The 15,699-nt window shown below is 53.6% G+C and overlaps 2 protein-coding genes across 3 annotated transcripts; one reads left to right on the top strand and one right to left on the bottom strand.

The window, feature by feature from the left end:
* Positions 1 to 791: 791 nt before the first annotated feature.
* Polr2j (RNA polymerase II subunit J) lies at positions 792 to 6,351 on the top strand. Its single transcript, XM_048433869.3, has 4 exons — positions 792 to 945; positions 3,501 to 3,590; positions 5,497 to 5,671; positions 6,154 to 6,351. The coding sequence occupies exons 1-4, from the start codon at positions 893 to 895 to the stop codon at positions 6,187 to 6,189; spliced, it is 354 nt and encodes a 117-aa protein (XP_048289826.1). The 5' UTR covers positions 792 to 892; the 3' UTR covers positions 6,190 to 6,351.
* Positions 6,352 to 6,573: 222 nt separating this feature from the next.
* Lrwd1 (leucine rich repeats and WD repeat domain containing 1) lies at positions 6,574 to 15,649 on the bottom strand. Of its 2 annotated transcripts, none has more exons than XM_087903523.1 (15): positions 15,436 to 15,649; positions 13,896 to 14,130; positions 13,316 to 13,432; positions 12,668 to 12,811; positions 12,333 to 12,437; positions 11,564 to 11,686; positions 11,370 to 11,484; positions 10,587 to 10,696; positions 10,123 to 10,330; positions 9,571 to 9,643; positions 9,340 to 9,480; positions 7,385 to 7,470; positions 7,106 to 7,261; positions 6,910 to 7,025; positions 6,574 to 6,820 (listed from the first exon to the last, which is right to left on the bottom strand). In XM_087903523.1, the coding sequence occupies exons 1-15, from the start codon at positions 15,513 to 15,515 to the stop codon at positions 6,680 to 6,682; spliced, it is 1,950 nt and encodes a 649-aa protein (XP_087759649.1). In that variant the 5' UTR covers positions 15,516 to 15,649; the 3' UTR covers positions 6,574 to 6,679. The 2 variants fall into 2 exon arrangements, with proteins under 2 accessions (XP_087759649.1, XP_048289822.3); XM_048433865.3 differs by having other exon boundaries at positions 6,910 to 7,022; positions 15,436 to 15,648.
* Between the last annotated feature and the right edge of the window lie 50 nt (positions 15,650 to 15,699).

Genomic DNA, 15,699 nt, shown 5'->3' with positions numbered 1-15,699 from the left:
CGTATGGGTCCTGGGGATTGAAACCAGGTTAGTCAGGCTTGGTGACACTACCTTCACCCAGTGGACTGTCTTGCTGGCTCCACCTAGAGGTCTGTTTCCACAATGATCTTAAATTTCATCCGGCTGACAAGAACCATCGTGGAGGCTGGAGAAATGGCTCCGCAGTTAAGAGCCTTACTGTTCTTCAGGGTACTAAAGTTCAGTTCCCAGCAGCCACTTAGGGTGGTTCACAGTCACCTGTAACTCCAGCTCCAAAGGACTCAACCCTCTTCTGGTCTCCAAAGGCACCTACAGACACGTGCCACACAGACAGCCAAATAGAAATCTTCAAAAATAGGAAGAAAAAAAAATAGAAAACACTAACTGCCACAGAGACAGCTGGGAAAATGGAGAGGGGCCAGGATTTCATAGTGTTTTTAGTTATCTGCATGCCCAAGAGAGGATCCACCGGCACCCCAAGCTCTTCCCCGACCTTTACACATTTTCCTGCTCTCCTGAATCTCATCCAGCAAACTTCACAAGGACGCCGGTGTCGACCCAGCCGGGGGTCCTGCAGCAGCAGCCCACACAGGCGACTTTACACGTACAGCTCGGATGCCAGGTCAGGGCGGACCAGTTGCAGGTGGCTCAGCCTTCCCCGCACAGGCGCCCAAAAGCGGCCGGGTGAAAGCAACGGACCGGACTAGACTTGCGCGTGCGCACAGCTCGCGGTCTCACTCGGCCCTGTCGACGTGCGCCTGTGGAAGGTCATCCGGTCCACCAGGAGGCGCGGAGCCAGGCGCTCACTCTGATTGGCTGCGGCCGCGTGACCCGGAAGTGGTCGCGCTTCGGGGGCTCGGTGTGGTGACGGCGGCTGCGGGTTGGAGTCTCGGAGACAGAGCGCGTCGCTAGGATGAACGCTCCTCCGGCCTTCGAGTCGTTCTTGCTCTTCGAGGGCGAGAAGAAGTAAGTTGGCCGTCAGCCCCGGCGGAGCGCCACACTGCTCCCGCCCGGGGGAAGCGAGGCGGGCTGTGCCGAAGCAGGCGGCGTTGCGAAGCCTCGCCGAGTGCATCCGTTTTGCAGTGGGAAAACTGAGGTTCGGGGACACTGAGTCCCTTGCTCCACTTAGGAAGTGGCTGGCACTGTATTCGAACCCAGAACGTCAGGCTCCAAAGCCCTTTCCCTCTGGGCCTTCTCTTTACTAGTCTGCAACGCCATCATCCATGCTACAGTGATGGCTTTAGAACTCACAACCCGCTGGTGACGAACGCCTGTGATTCCAGCACTGGGCGACTGAGGCAGGAGGATCATGACGGCAGCGATGAAGGGACGGAGTCACAGCTGCCTTCTCACTCAGCAGCCTGAGGATTTCCCCTAGATTTTCAGGGATTCGTGGTTTCCCTGCTAAAAAGAATGTTAGGACTCAACGGTTTAATGAAGCAGGACTGGTGATTTTTATTAACGATTTTATATATATATTTCCAAGACAGGGTTTCTCAGTGTAACCCTCTCAGTAAACCAGGTTGGCCTTGAACTCACAGAGATCCGCCTGTCTCTGCCTCCCGAGTGCTGGGATTAAAGGCGTGCGTAACTACCGCCCGACTTGCTTTTGGTTTTTTGAGATAGGGTTTTTTGTGTGTAACAGCCCTGGCTGTCCTGGAACTTGTTTTGTCGACCAGGCTGACCTCAAACTCAGAGGCTGACCTGCTTCTGCCTCCTGGGTGCTGTCATGCCCTGTTGCATGTAATTGTCTTAATGGTAACCAGATACAACCATTTGTTGACTCAAAAAGTTGCTAAAAACCTTTCTTTCCTGCGTGCCTCCCTTTTTAAATTTATGTGCATTTATTTATATTTTATGTGCATTGATGTTTTGCCTGCATGTATGTCTTTGTGAGGGTGTCAGGACCCTGGAACTTGAGTTACTGTTTTAAGTTGCCATGTGGTTACTGGAAAAAGAACTTCTGTCCTCTAGAAGAGCAGCCAGTGCTTTTAAGTTCTGAGCCATCTCTCCAGCTCTGGATACTCTCCTTGGAAGTCTTCTTGGGCTAAAGTGATTCCCTATCTCAAAAATAAATATATGGAGGTAGAGCACAGTGGTAAATTGCTGCCTAGTGCACACAGGGCTCATTTCATCCCTGTGTCAGTCAGTCAGCCAATAATGAAGTTCAAAGAAATTCTCTGGGTTTGTCTGTGACTTGACCTCGCACTTCTAAGAGACCTCTGTGAAGGGTTTTGTGTTTGATCTTTGTCAGCTAATTCAGCCTCCCTTGAGGGCATTTTCTCAGCTGAGGGTCCTGTTGGTGCCCCATTGGCAAGAGCATTTGGTCATGTCTGGAAGCATTTATGATTGTCCCCAGGCGGTTGCTATTGGCATCTGGTGGGCAGAGGCAAAGGATGCTATTAATGATCCTTGGTGTACAAGACAGCTTGTCAGAAAAGAGCGGTCAGGACTAAGATGGCTCAGGCACCCACAGTCAAGCCTACTGACTTGAGTTCAATGCCCGGGACAGTATGATAGAAGGAAAGAACAATTTGCAGGTTGTTCACTGATCTCAGCGTGGACAAAGGAAATACATATTTATGTGTTAAATTTGAGAATTCTGCTTTAGAAAAAAGAAACAATCCTTAGCCAGGCAGTGGTGACGCAAGCTGTTAATCCCAACACTTCGGAGGCAGAGGCAGGTGGAGCTCTGTGAGTTTGAGGCACAACCTGGTCTACAAAGCTAGTTCCAGGACAGCCAGGACTACATCGAGAAACCCTGTCCTGGAGGAGGGGGGAAGGAGCAGTCCCATGTGGATGAGGGTCCCTGGTGTATAGATAAGGGGCCATCATGGGTAGGTAAAGAGGTTTCCTTGTTTGGTCTTTGTCGTGCTGGAGGTAGAACCCAGGGTCTGGCCCCTGCTGGGTTACTGCTTTATCACTAAGCTACAGTTCAGCTTTTTTTTTTCTTTAATTGTTTTCTTTTGGTTTTCCAAAACAGGGTTTCTCTATGTTGCCCTGGCTGTCCTGGAACTTGCTCTGTAGTCCAGGCTGGCTTCAAACTCACAGAGATCCCTCTGCCTCTGCCTCCCGAGTGCTGGGATTAAAGGCATGTGCTGCTATCACCCAGCTCTTTTTGTATTTTGAGGCAGGGTTTCTGTGTGTAGCCCTGACTGTCCTAGGATTTGCTCTGTAGACCAGTCTGGCCTGGAACTAGAGCTCCGCCTGCCTCTTCTCCCTGAGTGCTGGGATTAAAGGTGTGTGCCACCAGCACCCAGCTGTTTGCTGTCTTCTAGGAAAGAATTTAGTCAAGAGCTTGTTTAAGGCAGCTAATGCATATGTGGGAAAGAGCTGTGTGCCTTGGTTTCTGGGGTAGTGGGAACAGCCCCAAATGCAGTCTCAAGGATGTTTGACCACAAAGGGGGCATTCTGATCCCCTAGGGGATATTGATTGGAGGATCAGTGCCAGCATCTCAAGGGCTGGCTGGATGTAGGCTCAGGAAAGCAGTCGCCCTCAGCTTTTGCCTGTCTCTTTCCAGAATCACCATTAACAAGGACACTAAGGTGCCCAATGCTTGCTTGTTCACCATCAACAAAGAAGACCACACTCTGGGGAACATCATCAAATCGTAAGTCCCAGGCCAGAGGCCCTGGGGGTTGGGTATCACAGGGCTCTAAGTTGAGTATGTATCCTGTAACAGTCTCTCCTTAGCTTGCTGATACATCAGGTCAGATCCTTCCTTCCAGCCTGGCCAGTGAGGTCTGCTCACATGGGTCTTGTGTAGTGTAGGCTGATTCACTACATAATGGAGGATGACCCCATTAGGGACTCCTGAGCCCTGCCTGTACCTTCCCATTGCTGAGGCCCTGAGCTTTGTGTAGGCTAATTTATGTAATGTAAAACTTTGCAGTTGACTCTCAGCAACTGCCTCTTGGTCTTTTGGCTAAAATCAAGTTCCGGGGACTCCAGCAAAGCTGGTTTTCATTTTAATGGGCATCAAGAGGTCAGCAGGTGATTGTATTGTGGCACACACCTATACCTGCCACACTCGGAGGGCAGAGGCAGGCAGGGCTCTTCTGAGTTCAGGGTCAGCCTGGTCTACATAGAGACCTCATCTCAAAACAAAAACAAACAAAAAGCCAGCAGGGGCACCTCCTGCATTTGATGGTTTGCTGAGCCTGCAGCTCCTTTTCTTTGTCCTTCAACTTTGTAAAAACTTGTGGTTTTGTACCTGAGTGTGAGTGCCAGCACCTTTTTAGGTCGGATGCACTGAGTTTTTTGGAGCTGGAGCCATAGATGACTCCCACCTCACAGGTGCTGGGAACTGCCTTGGGTCCTCTCCACTCTTTAAGTTAAAAACAAAAAAACCCAAAAACTTATGCATGTTTTGCCTACATATGTCTACCACATGTGTATGCCTGTTACCCATGAAGGTCAGAAGGCCCTAGAGCCCCTGGAACAGGGGTACAGGTGGTTGTTAGCTGCCACATGGGTGCTGGGAGCCCCTTAATTGCTAAGCCCCTTCTCCAGGCCAGCCTGCAGCTTAAAGAATAGAATAGACATGCGCGCGCCTTTAGTCCCAGCACCAGGAGGCAGAGGCAGGCACTGAGTTCAAAGCCAGTATGGTCTACAGAGTGAGTTCCTGGACAGCCAGAGAAACCCTGTCTCACAAAAAACAAACAAACAAAAAAATTAAATTAATGTATGTATTGTGAGTGTGGTGTCTGAGTAGGCGAGGAAAGGTTGTTGGATCCCTGGAGCTGCAGTTACCCAGATTTTCTACAAGAGCAATGAGTGCTCCACCACTGTGCTGTTTCTCCAGCTCAACCTCTAACTCTTCAAGGCTGTTTTCTGCACATAGGTCTGTGTAGCATATGGTGCCCTTGCATGCCATGAGTGTTGGATCCCCCTGGAACTCTTAGTTGTGAGCTGCCATGTGAGAACCAAGGTTCCCTGGAAGAGCAGCCATTGCTCCAACCCCGTTCTACAACTCTTCAGATGTATGGCAGGGGCCAGTTAGAGCCCGTGCCCTTAGGTTCTTCATTTCCCTCAGCTGCCTGGGGGTCGTCAGAGCCTGGCCCTTCTCTTCCCACCTGCTTGCTATACCTAGGAATGGGGCCTTGTATTCTGGTCACTTCAACCTTGGCCATGTTTTGGCCTAGGTGCGCTCCACAGCCACTGTCTAGGTTCTCAGCTTCTATGATGAAAGATGCCATCACAAACTGGCTCCCAGCCAAGGCCCTTGGTCTCATAGATAACAGGCCTTAAGTCCCTTTAACTTGATTTCCCCTCCCCCTAGTGCTGGGCGGGAACCTCAAGCCTCATGTGTGTTCGGCCAGTACTCTAGCACTGACCTACACCCCCAGCCCTCTTTATTTTTTAAAGATAATCTCACCAGGTTGGCTAAGGTGGTCTTGGACTGACGGGCCTACACCACACCACCATTCTCCTTATTTACACTTGGGGGCAGGGAGCTACTCTGGTTAGAAAGCCAGCCAGGGTCGACCTCCTCCCTCACAGTCTATGTTTCTCAGACAGCTGCTGAAGGACCCACAGGTGCTGTTTGCCGGCTACAAAGTCCCTCACCCCTTGGAGCACAAGATCATCATTCGTGTGCAGACCACCCCAGACTACAGTCCCCAGGAGGCCTTCACCAATGCCATCACAGACCTCATCAGTGAGCTCTCCCTTCTGGAGGAACGATTCCGGGTGAGGAGCTGGGCAGGGGCCTGTGAGCTATGCCGCACGGTTCAGTAGAGCTGCAACCTTCCCACTAGAACCCTCCAGTGAGGGGCTGGGGCCTAACTTAGTGGTACAATATTTGCCCAGCACAGTCAAGGCCTGGAGTATCATCCCCATCATCAAAAATCTCCCCTCTTTGCCACTGGCTTCTCTAGGTCATAAAGCCTTTGAGACTGTTCTTCAAGGGTAGGAGGCAGTTATTAGGGGCCCTCAGTGTGAGCCACACCTTTTAATGTTTTCACCCGGCTGGGCATATCTCACTTGGCTCCAGCCCCAGTTCTCAGCAGGCGGGTGGTTCAGAGCAGGGTAGGTAGAACCTGCTGAGGCACCCGGAGCCTTTGTTGACTGGTCTGCCTCATGTATTCTCTGGAGTACAGGTTCCTGGCCACACAAGCAGGGGACACTGGGGTCATTCCAGTGCAATCACTGCCTTTGTCCTCTCTCTTCAGGTGGCCATCAAGGACAAGCAAGAAGGAATTGAGTAGCGGCTAAAAGGCTAAAAGGAGCATTGCTGCATACTGGTGCCTACACCCTCAGGGCCTTCTCAGTACTCCGTGATGACGACAGGCACTCAGCTCTCTGGCTGGACACTCCTGTTCTGTACATAGACTGTGACTTTTCTAATAAAGTATATGGTGGGCCCCAGAGGACTGCAGCATGTGTGCTCTCAGACTTACTTGATGGTGGCAGGTGACCTCTCTGTCACACAGAGACCCTAACCACAGGCTGAGGCAGAACTTGGGGCTGCTGGGGAGGCAGAATGATGAAGCAGGCTTTGGATCTCTGCAGCCTCAGCTGCTGGACATGCCTGAATTAATCCAGGTAGGAACCCCAGAGAGGCCTGTGTTTCCACTCAGTTTCCACCGGCCTCTAGTTCACAATAGAGAATTTAATAAAAATACTCATTGGTACAAATTCCTCTACCACTAGCCCCAAGCTAATAAGCCGTGTCCCTGGTCCACTGCTCTGGGCAAGCTAGCAACTCCTCCAGATGGACACGATGTTGGAGTCCGTCAGAGCACTGAGGTAGGTAAAGGCTGCATTGGCCACTACTGTGTTTATCATGGTCTTGTTCACTGGTTGGCCCAGTGCCATTGGCTGAGGCCACTTCAGGATCTGAGGGGAAAAAAGAAGGCACTAGGCTCCTGCCTACTGAACAGCAGCCCAAGGGTATCAGGAAGAGTGTGCAGGGTGCCCAGCAGTACCTGGGTTGGGGCCTGCAGAGTTGTTGCCAGTGGAGGCCGCTGCTTTAGCAGGTGCTCAACATCATAGATCCACACACTGCCTTCCTCATCCCCACACAGCACGAGATTTTTGTCTGCTAGGACAAGTGAGGACCTAAGATGGGGCCGGGTTGGGAGGGGAAGAGGGGATGCCCACCAATGGGGTAGGCAGGCTCACCAGGACAGGTGCTGAGAGAAAAGTAAGCCAAATCGGTGGATGACCACTGCAGCCGGGCCAGGATGACCACAGGCAACACAGACTGGCTGCCCCGGCCTGCCCATGTCTGGCTCCAGCTCCACAGGTAGATGGTGCCCTGTCCGCTCCCTTTGGAGGCTGCAGGGAGAGGAGATGTGAGCCCAGGTCGGCTGTCGCCACAACCTCCCTGCTCTCCAATGGGTGCCTCAGCACCCCGAGAGTGAAGTCCCAGCCCAAGCTGTTCCAGCTGGGCTCACTCACCCACAACATCTTCATTCACAAAAGCCAGCCCGTCCACTCTCTGTCCCTCAGAGTCCTCAGAGAAGATGAATTCCACTTCACACACCCTGCAGAAGACATTAGCCTTACCCATGCACAGCCACGTGCTCACTCAAGGGGCTGCCTGGTCCTTGGCCCAGAGACCTTTAGCTTTGTCCCGAAGGGGAGCCACCTACTGGGGGTGTGAGTAGTCACGGGTAGGAGCACAGGCTCACGGGCTGGTCTTCCAGGACTGCAGGCCAGATACTTTCAGTGCTGCCCCTCCCAACCCAACTAAGGACAGAACAGCTACGGAAAGGCAGGGGCTCACTGGCTCAGGAAGTAGAGTGCTATGCAAGCTTGGTGCCCCGAATTTGACCTCCAGAACCCAGGTCAAGGTGGAAAGAAAACCAACTCCAAAGTCCTCCAACCTCCACACACCCACATACACACTCCACCAAGCAGCGGGATGCCACATCTGCACGCTTCTGCTGCCCCCTGAGAGCAGTAACTCCTGACAGCACCCCGAAATCCCTTTGGGGCTGTTCCTTACGTTGAGACTGCCACTTACAAAGCATAGGCAAGTGTACTTAAGAGCTCAGGAGTGGTGCTTGCTGCCGGGCCCAACGATCAGTGTTCAGTCCCTGGGAACCACACGGTGGAAGGAAAGCACCAACTCCTACATGTTCTCTGAGCTCCATGTGCATACTATGGCATGTGTGCCCCACTACACAGGTAAGTCAGTAAATGTTAATAAACATTTACAGGAAGGAACTCGCACCTCACGCTGTTTGACTTTGGTCTCAAAGAAAGAATGCTAATGAAGATAGACCTGGGAAACAGGCAGTGTCCCTGAATCTCTTTCCTTTTCCTAATGTTGCTACACTGAATGGCGCACACCTTTAATCCCAGCACTCAGGAGGCAGAGGTAGGCAGATCTCTGAGTTTGAGGTCAGCAGCCTGGTCTACAGAGCAAGTTCTAGGACTGCCAGGACTACACAGACCTGTCACTGTAAAGATGGATAATATCCTAACTAGAGATTGCTCAGGTGAGGGGAGGCAGGAGGCAGACTCCCCGAGGCCTCCCAGGTTGCTGCCTCTCTGGATAAAGGGCAGTGTTAATATTCAAACCCCATCTCTACGCATGGGCTTCTATGACAGACAGAACAAACCAAATTCTGCTGATACCATAGCCCACAAAACTCAGTGCCCACTGCCTGGGAGCCTCACTCAGTGACATTTCCAACTGCCAAGCAAAGGTGGTCCATGACCTTTCCCCATTCCTAGCTGGCTGCACACTGCTGTCCTCTGGCAGCTCCAGGCTCTCTGCAGAGCAGTTCTGTCAATCAGTCACCAGGATGCACCCTCAGGACACGCCCCTTGGAAGTTACCCCTAGGGCCTTACTTGTTTTCTCACACAAGAGTTCCTGCAGCCCAGGCTAGCCTCCAACTCTCACAGAGCTGAGGACAACCTTGCACTTCTGATGTTCTGACCCTCTCATTAGCTGAGATAGCAGGCACAGGCCAGCACACCTGGTTTATGTGGCACTGGGAGCTCCGTGCATCTCTGCACTCTACTGACTGAGCTCCAGCCCCAGCCCTCATATTTACTGCCAAGGACAGGAACCCTAGTGGTCTCAGGTCTTTCCACATGGGCAGATAGCCACAAAGCAACATCAAAGCTGCTTCCCTGCATACATCTTATCTCTACCTCCACGATCCCTGGGCTATACCTTACTGCCTCTTCCTCACAGATGGGGCCACCATGCTAGGGCGGAAGAGTCACACTGCTGAGTGACAGGACTGGGGCTCAGGCAGTTGTCTGTGATGTGGTAACTAAGAGAACAGCCCCTGAACAGAGCTTCCAAGGCAGCCCAAGCAGCACTGTGACGTGCCCAGGGTCCACGTAAACCCATGACACCTGGGCCAAGCTTTCCAGGCATCCCAGGCATCCTCACCTCTGCTTCTGGGGCTGATTGAGCCGAACATCCCAGCAGCAGCAACCTCCCTCACAGCCAGCCAGCAGCAAGTCATCCGGGCAGGAGGCGACAGGGCAGAGGCGCAAGGGGGTGGAGCTGCAGCTGAGCACGAGGAGCTGGCTGCCAATGGTGGAAAACCATGAACTATGGGCCGCGAGTGACCGGCACCCTCGGCAGCCCGCCCCGCTCCAGGCCCGCCTGCAGCCTCACCTAGCCTGGAATTTATATTCGTGGTCGGGCACCCCAATGTCCCAGAGGATGATCCGTTTGTCATAAGAGGCAGCTGAGGAGGGATGGAGGAAAAAGGTAGCCCCGAGAAGTTCCCGCCCCTCTAGCAGGTTGAGTCTGTGGCTTGGGTCCCTCAACCGACTAATCACAGGCAGGAAGAGCAGACTGTGGCTAGGGCAAGAACTCAGGAGCCACGACCCCACAGTCCTGCCTGAACCCAGTGTGCACAGCATCACAGCCATCTGTGTAGCAAGCACATCTGCCACCTTCGCTGGGCTCACCACACCCCAGGGGCAGGGTTATCTCCCCTGGTCCCAGGCAGAGAAACAGGAGCCTCGGTTGCTAGGAAACCTCAAGGCCACATAGCATGCTGGAATAGAGATCCCAGTTGGCCAAGAAGCTAACTCACATCTGACCAAAGCCACCTGTGACCAAAGCCAGCAGCCTGTGAACCCCGTCACCCCCAGAAAGAGACACAGGGCACCAGGGCGGAAAGTCTACGATGCTGAGGAAGCTCGGGGTTGAAGGTCTTACTGAAGAGATGGCTCTCGTGGGTGGGGCTGAAGCAGAGGGTGGCAATGGCCTTCTTATGGGCCCGGATAACGCTACAGCAAAAGCCTGCACGGACATGGAGCAGCCGGACCATGCCTCGCAGGCCTGCAGCAGCCAGCATGTTCCAGCGCTTCTTGTGGCCTGCCTGCGTGACCACCGTCAGGGCCGTCCAGGCCACTGAGAAGAACTCCTGACAAGGGTGGGAGGAAGGAAAAATGGTGGTGAGCAGGGAACGAGGGGCAACCTGCTTGGGGGGCTCACCTGGGGCAGCGAGTCTCAACGACAAAAACAAAAGCTCCCAGAGGGCCATGAGGAGCTGGGGGAAGGGCTCATAGTGGGTCCGAGACCCTGGGTTCCATCCCCACCAAAATAAAGTCATGGGGAACAGAGTCAGGGCTTCTGTCCCAGGACCCAGCAGTCTTCACGAAGAGGGCCCCGGCACTCACCTCGCCTGGCACCTTGTATTTATGGAGTACGATGCCTGTCTGGCAGTCTATCACGCAAACAGCTTCTCCGCCACACGTGGCCACAGTCTGGGACGTGGCCCCCGAGTGCCCTGTTTTATGTATCAGCCACATAAACATCTTTTCTGTAAAGTTCTTCCCTAGAGTCCCTTTTCCTGGCCTCCATGACCATTTTATTACTATTATTATTATTAGAGGTACAGGGGATAGAACCCAGGACCTCACACATGATAGGCAAGTGCTCTACCACTATACTACATCCATGGCCTTTTTACCTTAAAAAAAAAAAACAGTGGTTATGTACCTGTGCCATGTGGGGGTATGTGCACGAGTGCAGATGCCCATAGAGGCCAGAAGAGGGCATCAAATTCCCTGGAGCTGGCGTTACTGGCAGTTGTGAGCAGCCCATGGTGGGTGCTAGGAACCAAACTTCAGTCCTCTACAAGAGCAGCAAGCACTCTTAGCCAGTGAGTGTCTCTCCAGACCTGCCTTTTTCTTATTTTGCAACAGGGTTACTCTGTGTGTAGCTCTGGCTGTCCTGGAACTCACTCTGTAGACCAGGCTGGCCTTGAACTCACAGAGATCCTCCTGCCTCTACCTCCTGAGTGCTGGGATTAAAGGCTATGCCAACCACCCACTTCCAGCCCTTTCTTTCTACCCTACAGCCAATCTCATTGAATTTCCCCCGGTATCTTTTAATCTGACTCCCACTGAGCATCACTGTGTGGCCCAAGATTCCCACTGCTCATCAGCCCCAGCACGTACCCTCCTCCCGGGCAGGCTCAAAGGCGCAGGCCCACAGCTGAGTCTCCAGATCCTTCGGGCTGTTGTTTTTGCTATGGCACTGCAGGAAGTGCAGGGGTTCCAGGTGTAGGGCAGCCTGTGGGGGTACAAACGGTTCCAGTTGCCACTTGGCCTGCTCCCTCTGGCACCCTCCCTCTGCCGTCCGGAGATCTTACCTGGCTTCCATCAGACTCCACCGGTGTACCCTCCATCTGGGCTGGGGAGGCGAAACACACTCGCTTGGTGGAAGGGAGGTCAAGTGGGATGTTACCTGGCCGCTTTGAGGCCACCGTTCTGGCCTGTGGAAGGTGGGGGGACTTGCATCCATGCCCGAAGGGTTTCCTCCCTTGGCTACAGGCTGAACTACACCCTCTCCAAAGAATGAAGAATGAAGTGGCAAGAACCAAGCCACCGTCATAGGGGGAGCTTGGCCTGTGTTTAGGGCTGGACACTTAAAATGTTCTCCAAGGGTCAAAGGTTGAAAAGCTGCCTCACCAGCCTGCAGCCCCACTCAGTACAGTATAGGGGAAAGGACTTAGCACTGGGAGGCGTCCCTTTGAGGGGACATAGGGACACTGGCTGCCACGATGTTCACACACATTCTTACTCTGTCAGCTCACACTATCAACAGCCTTGGAGCCGAGCAGCTATGGACTGAAACGAACCTTTCCTACCCGCGAGCCGCAGCAAGGGCTAGCTAACATACTCGGGCATCACCTGAGCTCACGCAGAGACCCTCTGCGGTCCGGCTCCCCTGAGCTCACGCAGAGACCCTCTGCGGTCCGGCTCCCCTGAGCTCATGCAGAGACTCTCTGTGGTCCGGCTCCCCGGAGCTCACGCAGAGACCCTCTGCGGTCTGGCTTCCCTGAGCTCACGCAGAGGCCTCCCTCTGTTCCAGCTCAGGAAGATCCAGTGGCCCTCACAGCCGTGTGGAAACATACTCACCCTGAGCTTGGAGGCAGCTGAGGCCTGTGGAGGTTCCTTTGGTATGTCGGCTTCCTGTACCTGGGTCCCACCTGAGGTTACCAGTTTCTCAGCGATCATCCGCACCTGGGTGGGGTCAGGCCTTCAGCAGGCCGAGCACAGTCTCTGGTGCCCTTAGCCTCTCCTCAGACATCTGGTCCCAGGGAGCTTGTGCCTCTCAAAGGAGGAAGAGGGCTACCATTCCCTGAGCCACCCCACTCCCCACTGTCCCTCAATCCATCAGAGTCAGGGACGTCCCCAGGACAACCAAGAACCAGGGAAGCCAACCCTCAGCACAGTGTCCCCCAGTGACATACCCGCCATTGCGTGAACTCGCTGAGAGACTCAGGGCCATAGTGCACATCCCTGACTGCAGACCTCACGAAGTCAGCCTGAAGTTTGTCAGCAGCTTCCTCTTCAGGGCTCACAGTGGCCATGAACTTCTCCCAGTGAGCTGTGACCTGGCAGAAGAGGGACCCACCCGATCCAGGGCCAGTCCAGCTTGGGTCTCCTGGCCACACACAGCACCGCCACCCTATCACTTTCTGGGCACAAGGTGTGTTGACCATACCAGTTTCTGGAAACTTCTGCAAACATAGCCTCTTATTCTCTACAAGCAATACCTAAGTCACTTGAGTTGAAACCAACCTGGTTCACCTGGGCAGATTGGTAATTCCAACACCTGGGAGGCTGAAGTGGAAGAGTACTAGGCCATCTGGACTATACAGTAAGACCCCGTCTCAAAAAAACCAGCTGACCGCAAAGTTCTACCTCCTGACTGTACGCCTCGGAGACAGGGCCTCCAAACGTGAGAAGCAACAGAACCACTCAACACACCAGACCTGCAGCTGTCAGGGTAAGATCTTTGTTACACCCCCACACACACACAAATCCACTTCTGTTCCCCCTCAGTATCTGCTGACGTGGCCAAGGACCCATCTCCATCAGCTTCCCACCATCCTTACCCTGTTGGTCAGCTCCCGATCTAGGTTCTCCACCTGTGAGCAGGTGGAGGCCGCGTCCTTGCCATTGACCTTACGTAGCTTGGGCAGGAGAAAGGAGACCTTCAGGTTGTCATTGACCTAAGGGCGGAGGAAGAATTGAAAGGCAGGAGTAGCGGTGAGAGCCTGTAATCCCAGTATTCAGGGAGACTATGTACCAGGGATGCTCCGAGGTTGGACGCCAGTCTGGGATACATAGTGAAGTGAAAGCTGGCCTGGGTCATAAAGCAAACCTTTGTCTCAAACTAGCAAAACAACACAACCCCAAACAGGGTGGGTACCCAGCCCCGTTGAGGGATCGCTGTCGTAGCATGCTCAAAGTCCTGAGCTTGATCCCTAGTACTGCATAAACCAGGCCTGGTGGAGCATGGCCACCTCTGGAGCACAGAGGCAGAAGGATCAGAAGCTCAAGGCCATCTTTGGCAACACAATTTGAAGCTAGTCGGGGCTACATGAGACCCTGTCTTGCCTGAGTCTGCCCCAGAGTCCTGGTCCTTAGCACTGAGCTAGATGGACCCCATATATCCCCCCCACCCCCGCTCACCGTCAGGAAGGGGTTGCCTTCCAGGCTGAGTTCCTCGAGGTGCGGGAACTGGCTCAAGGCAGTGACATCCCCCAGTTGGTTGTTGGCACAGCGAAGGATGCGCAGCTGAGACAGGCCCAGGTTGGCAGGCAGCGTCTCCAGCAGGTTGTCAGAGAGGTCAAGTTCCCTCAACTGCTTCAGACGCCCCAGGAGACTGGGGTCCAAGTGCTCTGACTGCAGCTTCAGTCCTGAGAGACTGAGGGGAGGGCAGAGAGGAAGGAAAGCTCAGGAGGCTGGGCAGACAGACCCTTTCACCAATTACTCCCATCTACCCTAAAGGGATGTGCACCAAGCAATCTCTTGTGGATAAGAATAAGCCTGGGCTTATTTTTTTAGACTTGACTAGCCTGGAATTCACTACATATATTAGGCTGGCCTCAAAACTCAAAGACATCCGATCCACAACTCACTGTGTAGTCCAGGAAAGTCTTGAACGTACTCTCCCGCCTTTATCACCACCTGCATCTGTTCAGGTGGGGATGGAAGCCTATGGAGACCCCAGCTTTCTCTTAATCCGACAAGGGCTCTACCATTGCAGCTCTAGCCTCCCCCACTTTTTAAAAAAGATTTATTAAATGCATACTTGTGTTTTGCCTGTATATATTCTGTGTGAGGATGTCGGATCCCCTGGACCTGGAGTTACAGACAACTGTGGGCTGCCACGTGGGTGCTGGGAATTGAACCCGAGACCTCCGGAAGAGCGGCTAGTTCTCTTAAACTGCTGAGCCATCTCTCCAGCCCCCATCTCCCCCACTTTTCAGATTACATTTTTATTTATTATAGTGTGCATGTGCGTGTGGTATGTGTGTGTATGAATGGACGCAGTCCAAGGTGTAGGTAAGGAGGTCAGGTTTAGGGATTGACCACAGGCTTGGTGAAAGGCACCTTTACAAGAGGGGCCATTTCTCTGGCCCGACTTCCCTCCAGCACTTGGGAGGTTGTGAGTTCGAGGCCAGCCTGGTCCACAAAGAGTTTCAGGACAACCAGGACCGTTACACAGAAAGACCCCGCCTCGAAAAACAAAAAAGATAAAAGAAAAAAAAAGTTTTGTTTTTGAGACAGGGTCTCAAATCGTAGCCCAGGTTAACTTCAAACGCACGGGGCCCTGAGTGCTAGATCTCGTAACAACTTTAGAACCTAAGGCCTCCAAGTTCCCCCTTGAATGCTTTTTCTCCTTCCTGCATGCTCCTTCTGTGGTACTCACTTCCTCAACATCCCAGTGAGTGCTAACTGTCTTTCCACCCTCCGCAGGGCTGAGTGAGCTTGCGGCAGGTCCACCTGACCCTGGGCTGGGGTTACCAAGCGCTCTCGCATCACTGTTGGGCGCGAAACACAGGCTTAACGGGGACCTAAAACCCCATTAACAGAATAACCTCAACAGGCAGGGACGGGGAGGGATCTGAGCCTTGCACTCCGCCCATCAGGCGACCCGTGGGGAGGCGGGGGGAAGAATCCCGCAGGACCCCTCGCCCCGATCCGCTTCAACACCGCTAGCTCTTACTCCAGACTCCGGATCTTCCCCAGACTGTTGGTCTTGGGTCGCCCGCGTTGAAAGAGCAGCTGCTGCGTGAGGGGAGCCATAGATATCCGAGGGCTCAACCGAACCCGCGCCTCCACTAAGGCCGGTAACTAACGCACACAGCCACGGAGCCCAGGAGATGGCGCGCAGCAACCCCTTAAGAGTCCATGGCGACCGGAAGGAAGCAGAACGTCTGCCTGCCGCGCTCTCTGCCTCCTGCCTCCGCGTGCGAGGACTACAACTCCC

The sequence above is a fragment of the Myodes glareolus genome, chromosome 2 (assembly GCF_982192425.1).
Source record: "Myodes glareolus chromosome 2, mMyoGla1.1, whole genome shotgun sequence".
Taxonomy (NCBI): Eukaryota; Metazoa; Chordata; class Mammalia; order Rodentia; family Cricetidae; genus Myodes; species Myodes glareolus.
This window is presented reverse-complemented; position numbering and strand designations above follow the sequence as displayed.

Excerpts from the sequence above, each read along its gene's own strand:
- Polr2j (XM_048433869.3), top strand. The coding sequence starts at position 893 with ATGAACGCTCCTCCGGCCTTCGAGTCGTTCTTGCTCTTCGAGGGCGAG. Across the intron at positions 3,591-5,496 it reads CTGGGGAACATCATCAAATC|ACAGCTGCTGAAGGACCCAC; the intron begins GTAAGTCCCAGG and ends TATGTTTCTCAG. Across the intron at positions 5,672-6,153 it reads TTCTGGAGGAACGATTCCGG|GTGGCCATCAAGGACAAGCA; the intron begins GTGAGGAGCTGG and ends CTCTCTCTTCAG.
- Lrwd1 (XM_087903523.1), bottom strand. The coding sequence starts at position 15,515 with ATGGCTCCCCTCACGCAGCAGCTGCTCTTTCAACGCGGGCGACCCAAG. Across the intron at positions 14,131-15,435 it reads GGGAAGATCCGGAGTCTGGA|TCTCTCAGGACTGAAGCTGC; the intron begins GTAAGAGCTAGC and ends CCCTCCCCTCAG. Across the intron at positions 12,812-13,315 it reads ATCGGGAGCTGACCAACAGG|GTCACAGCTCACTGGGAGAA; the intron begins GTAAGGATGGTG and ends CTCTTCTGCCAG.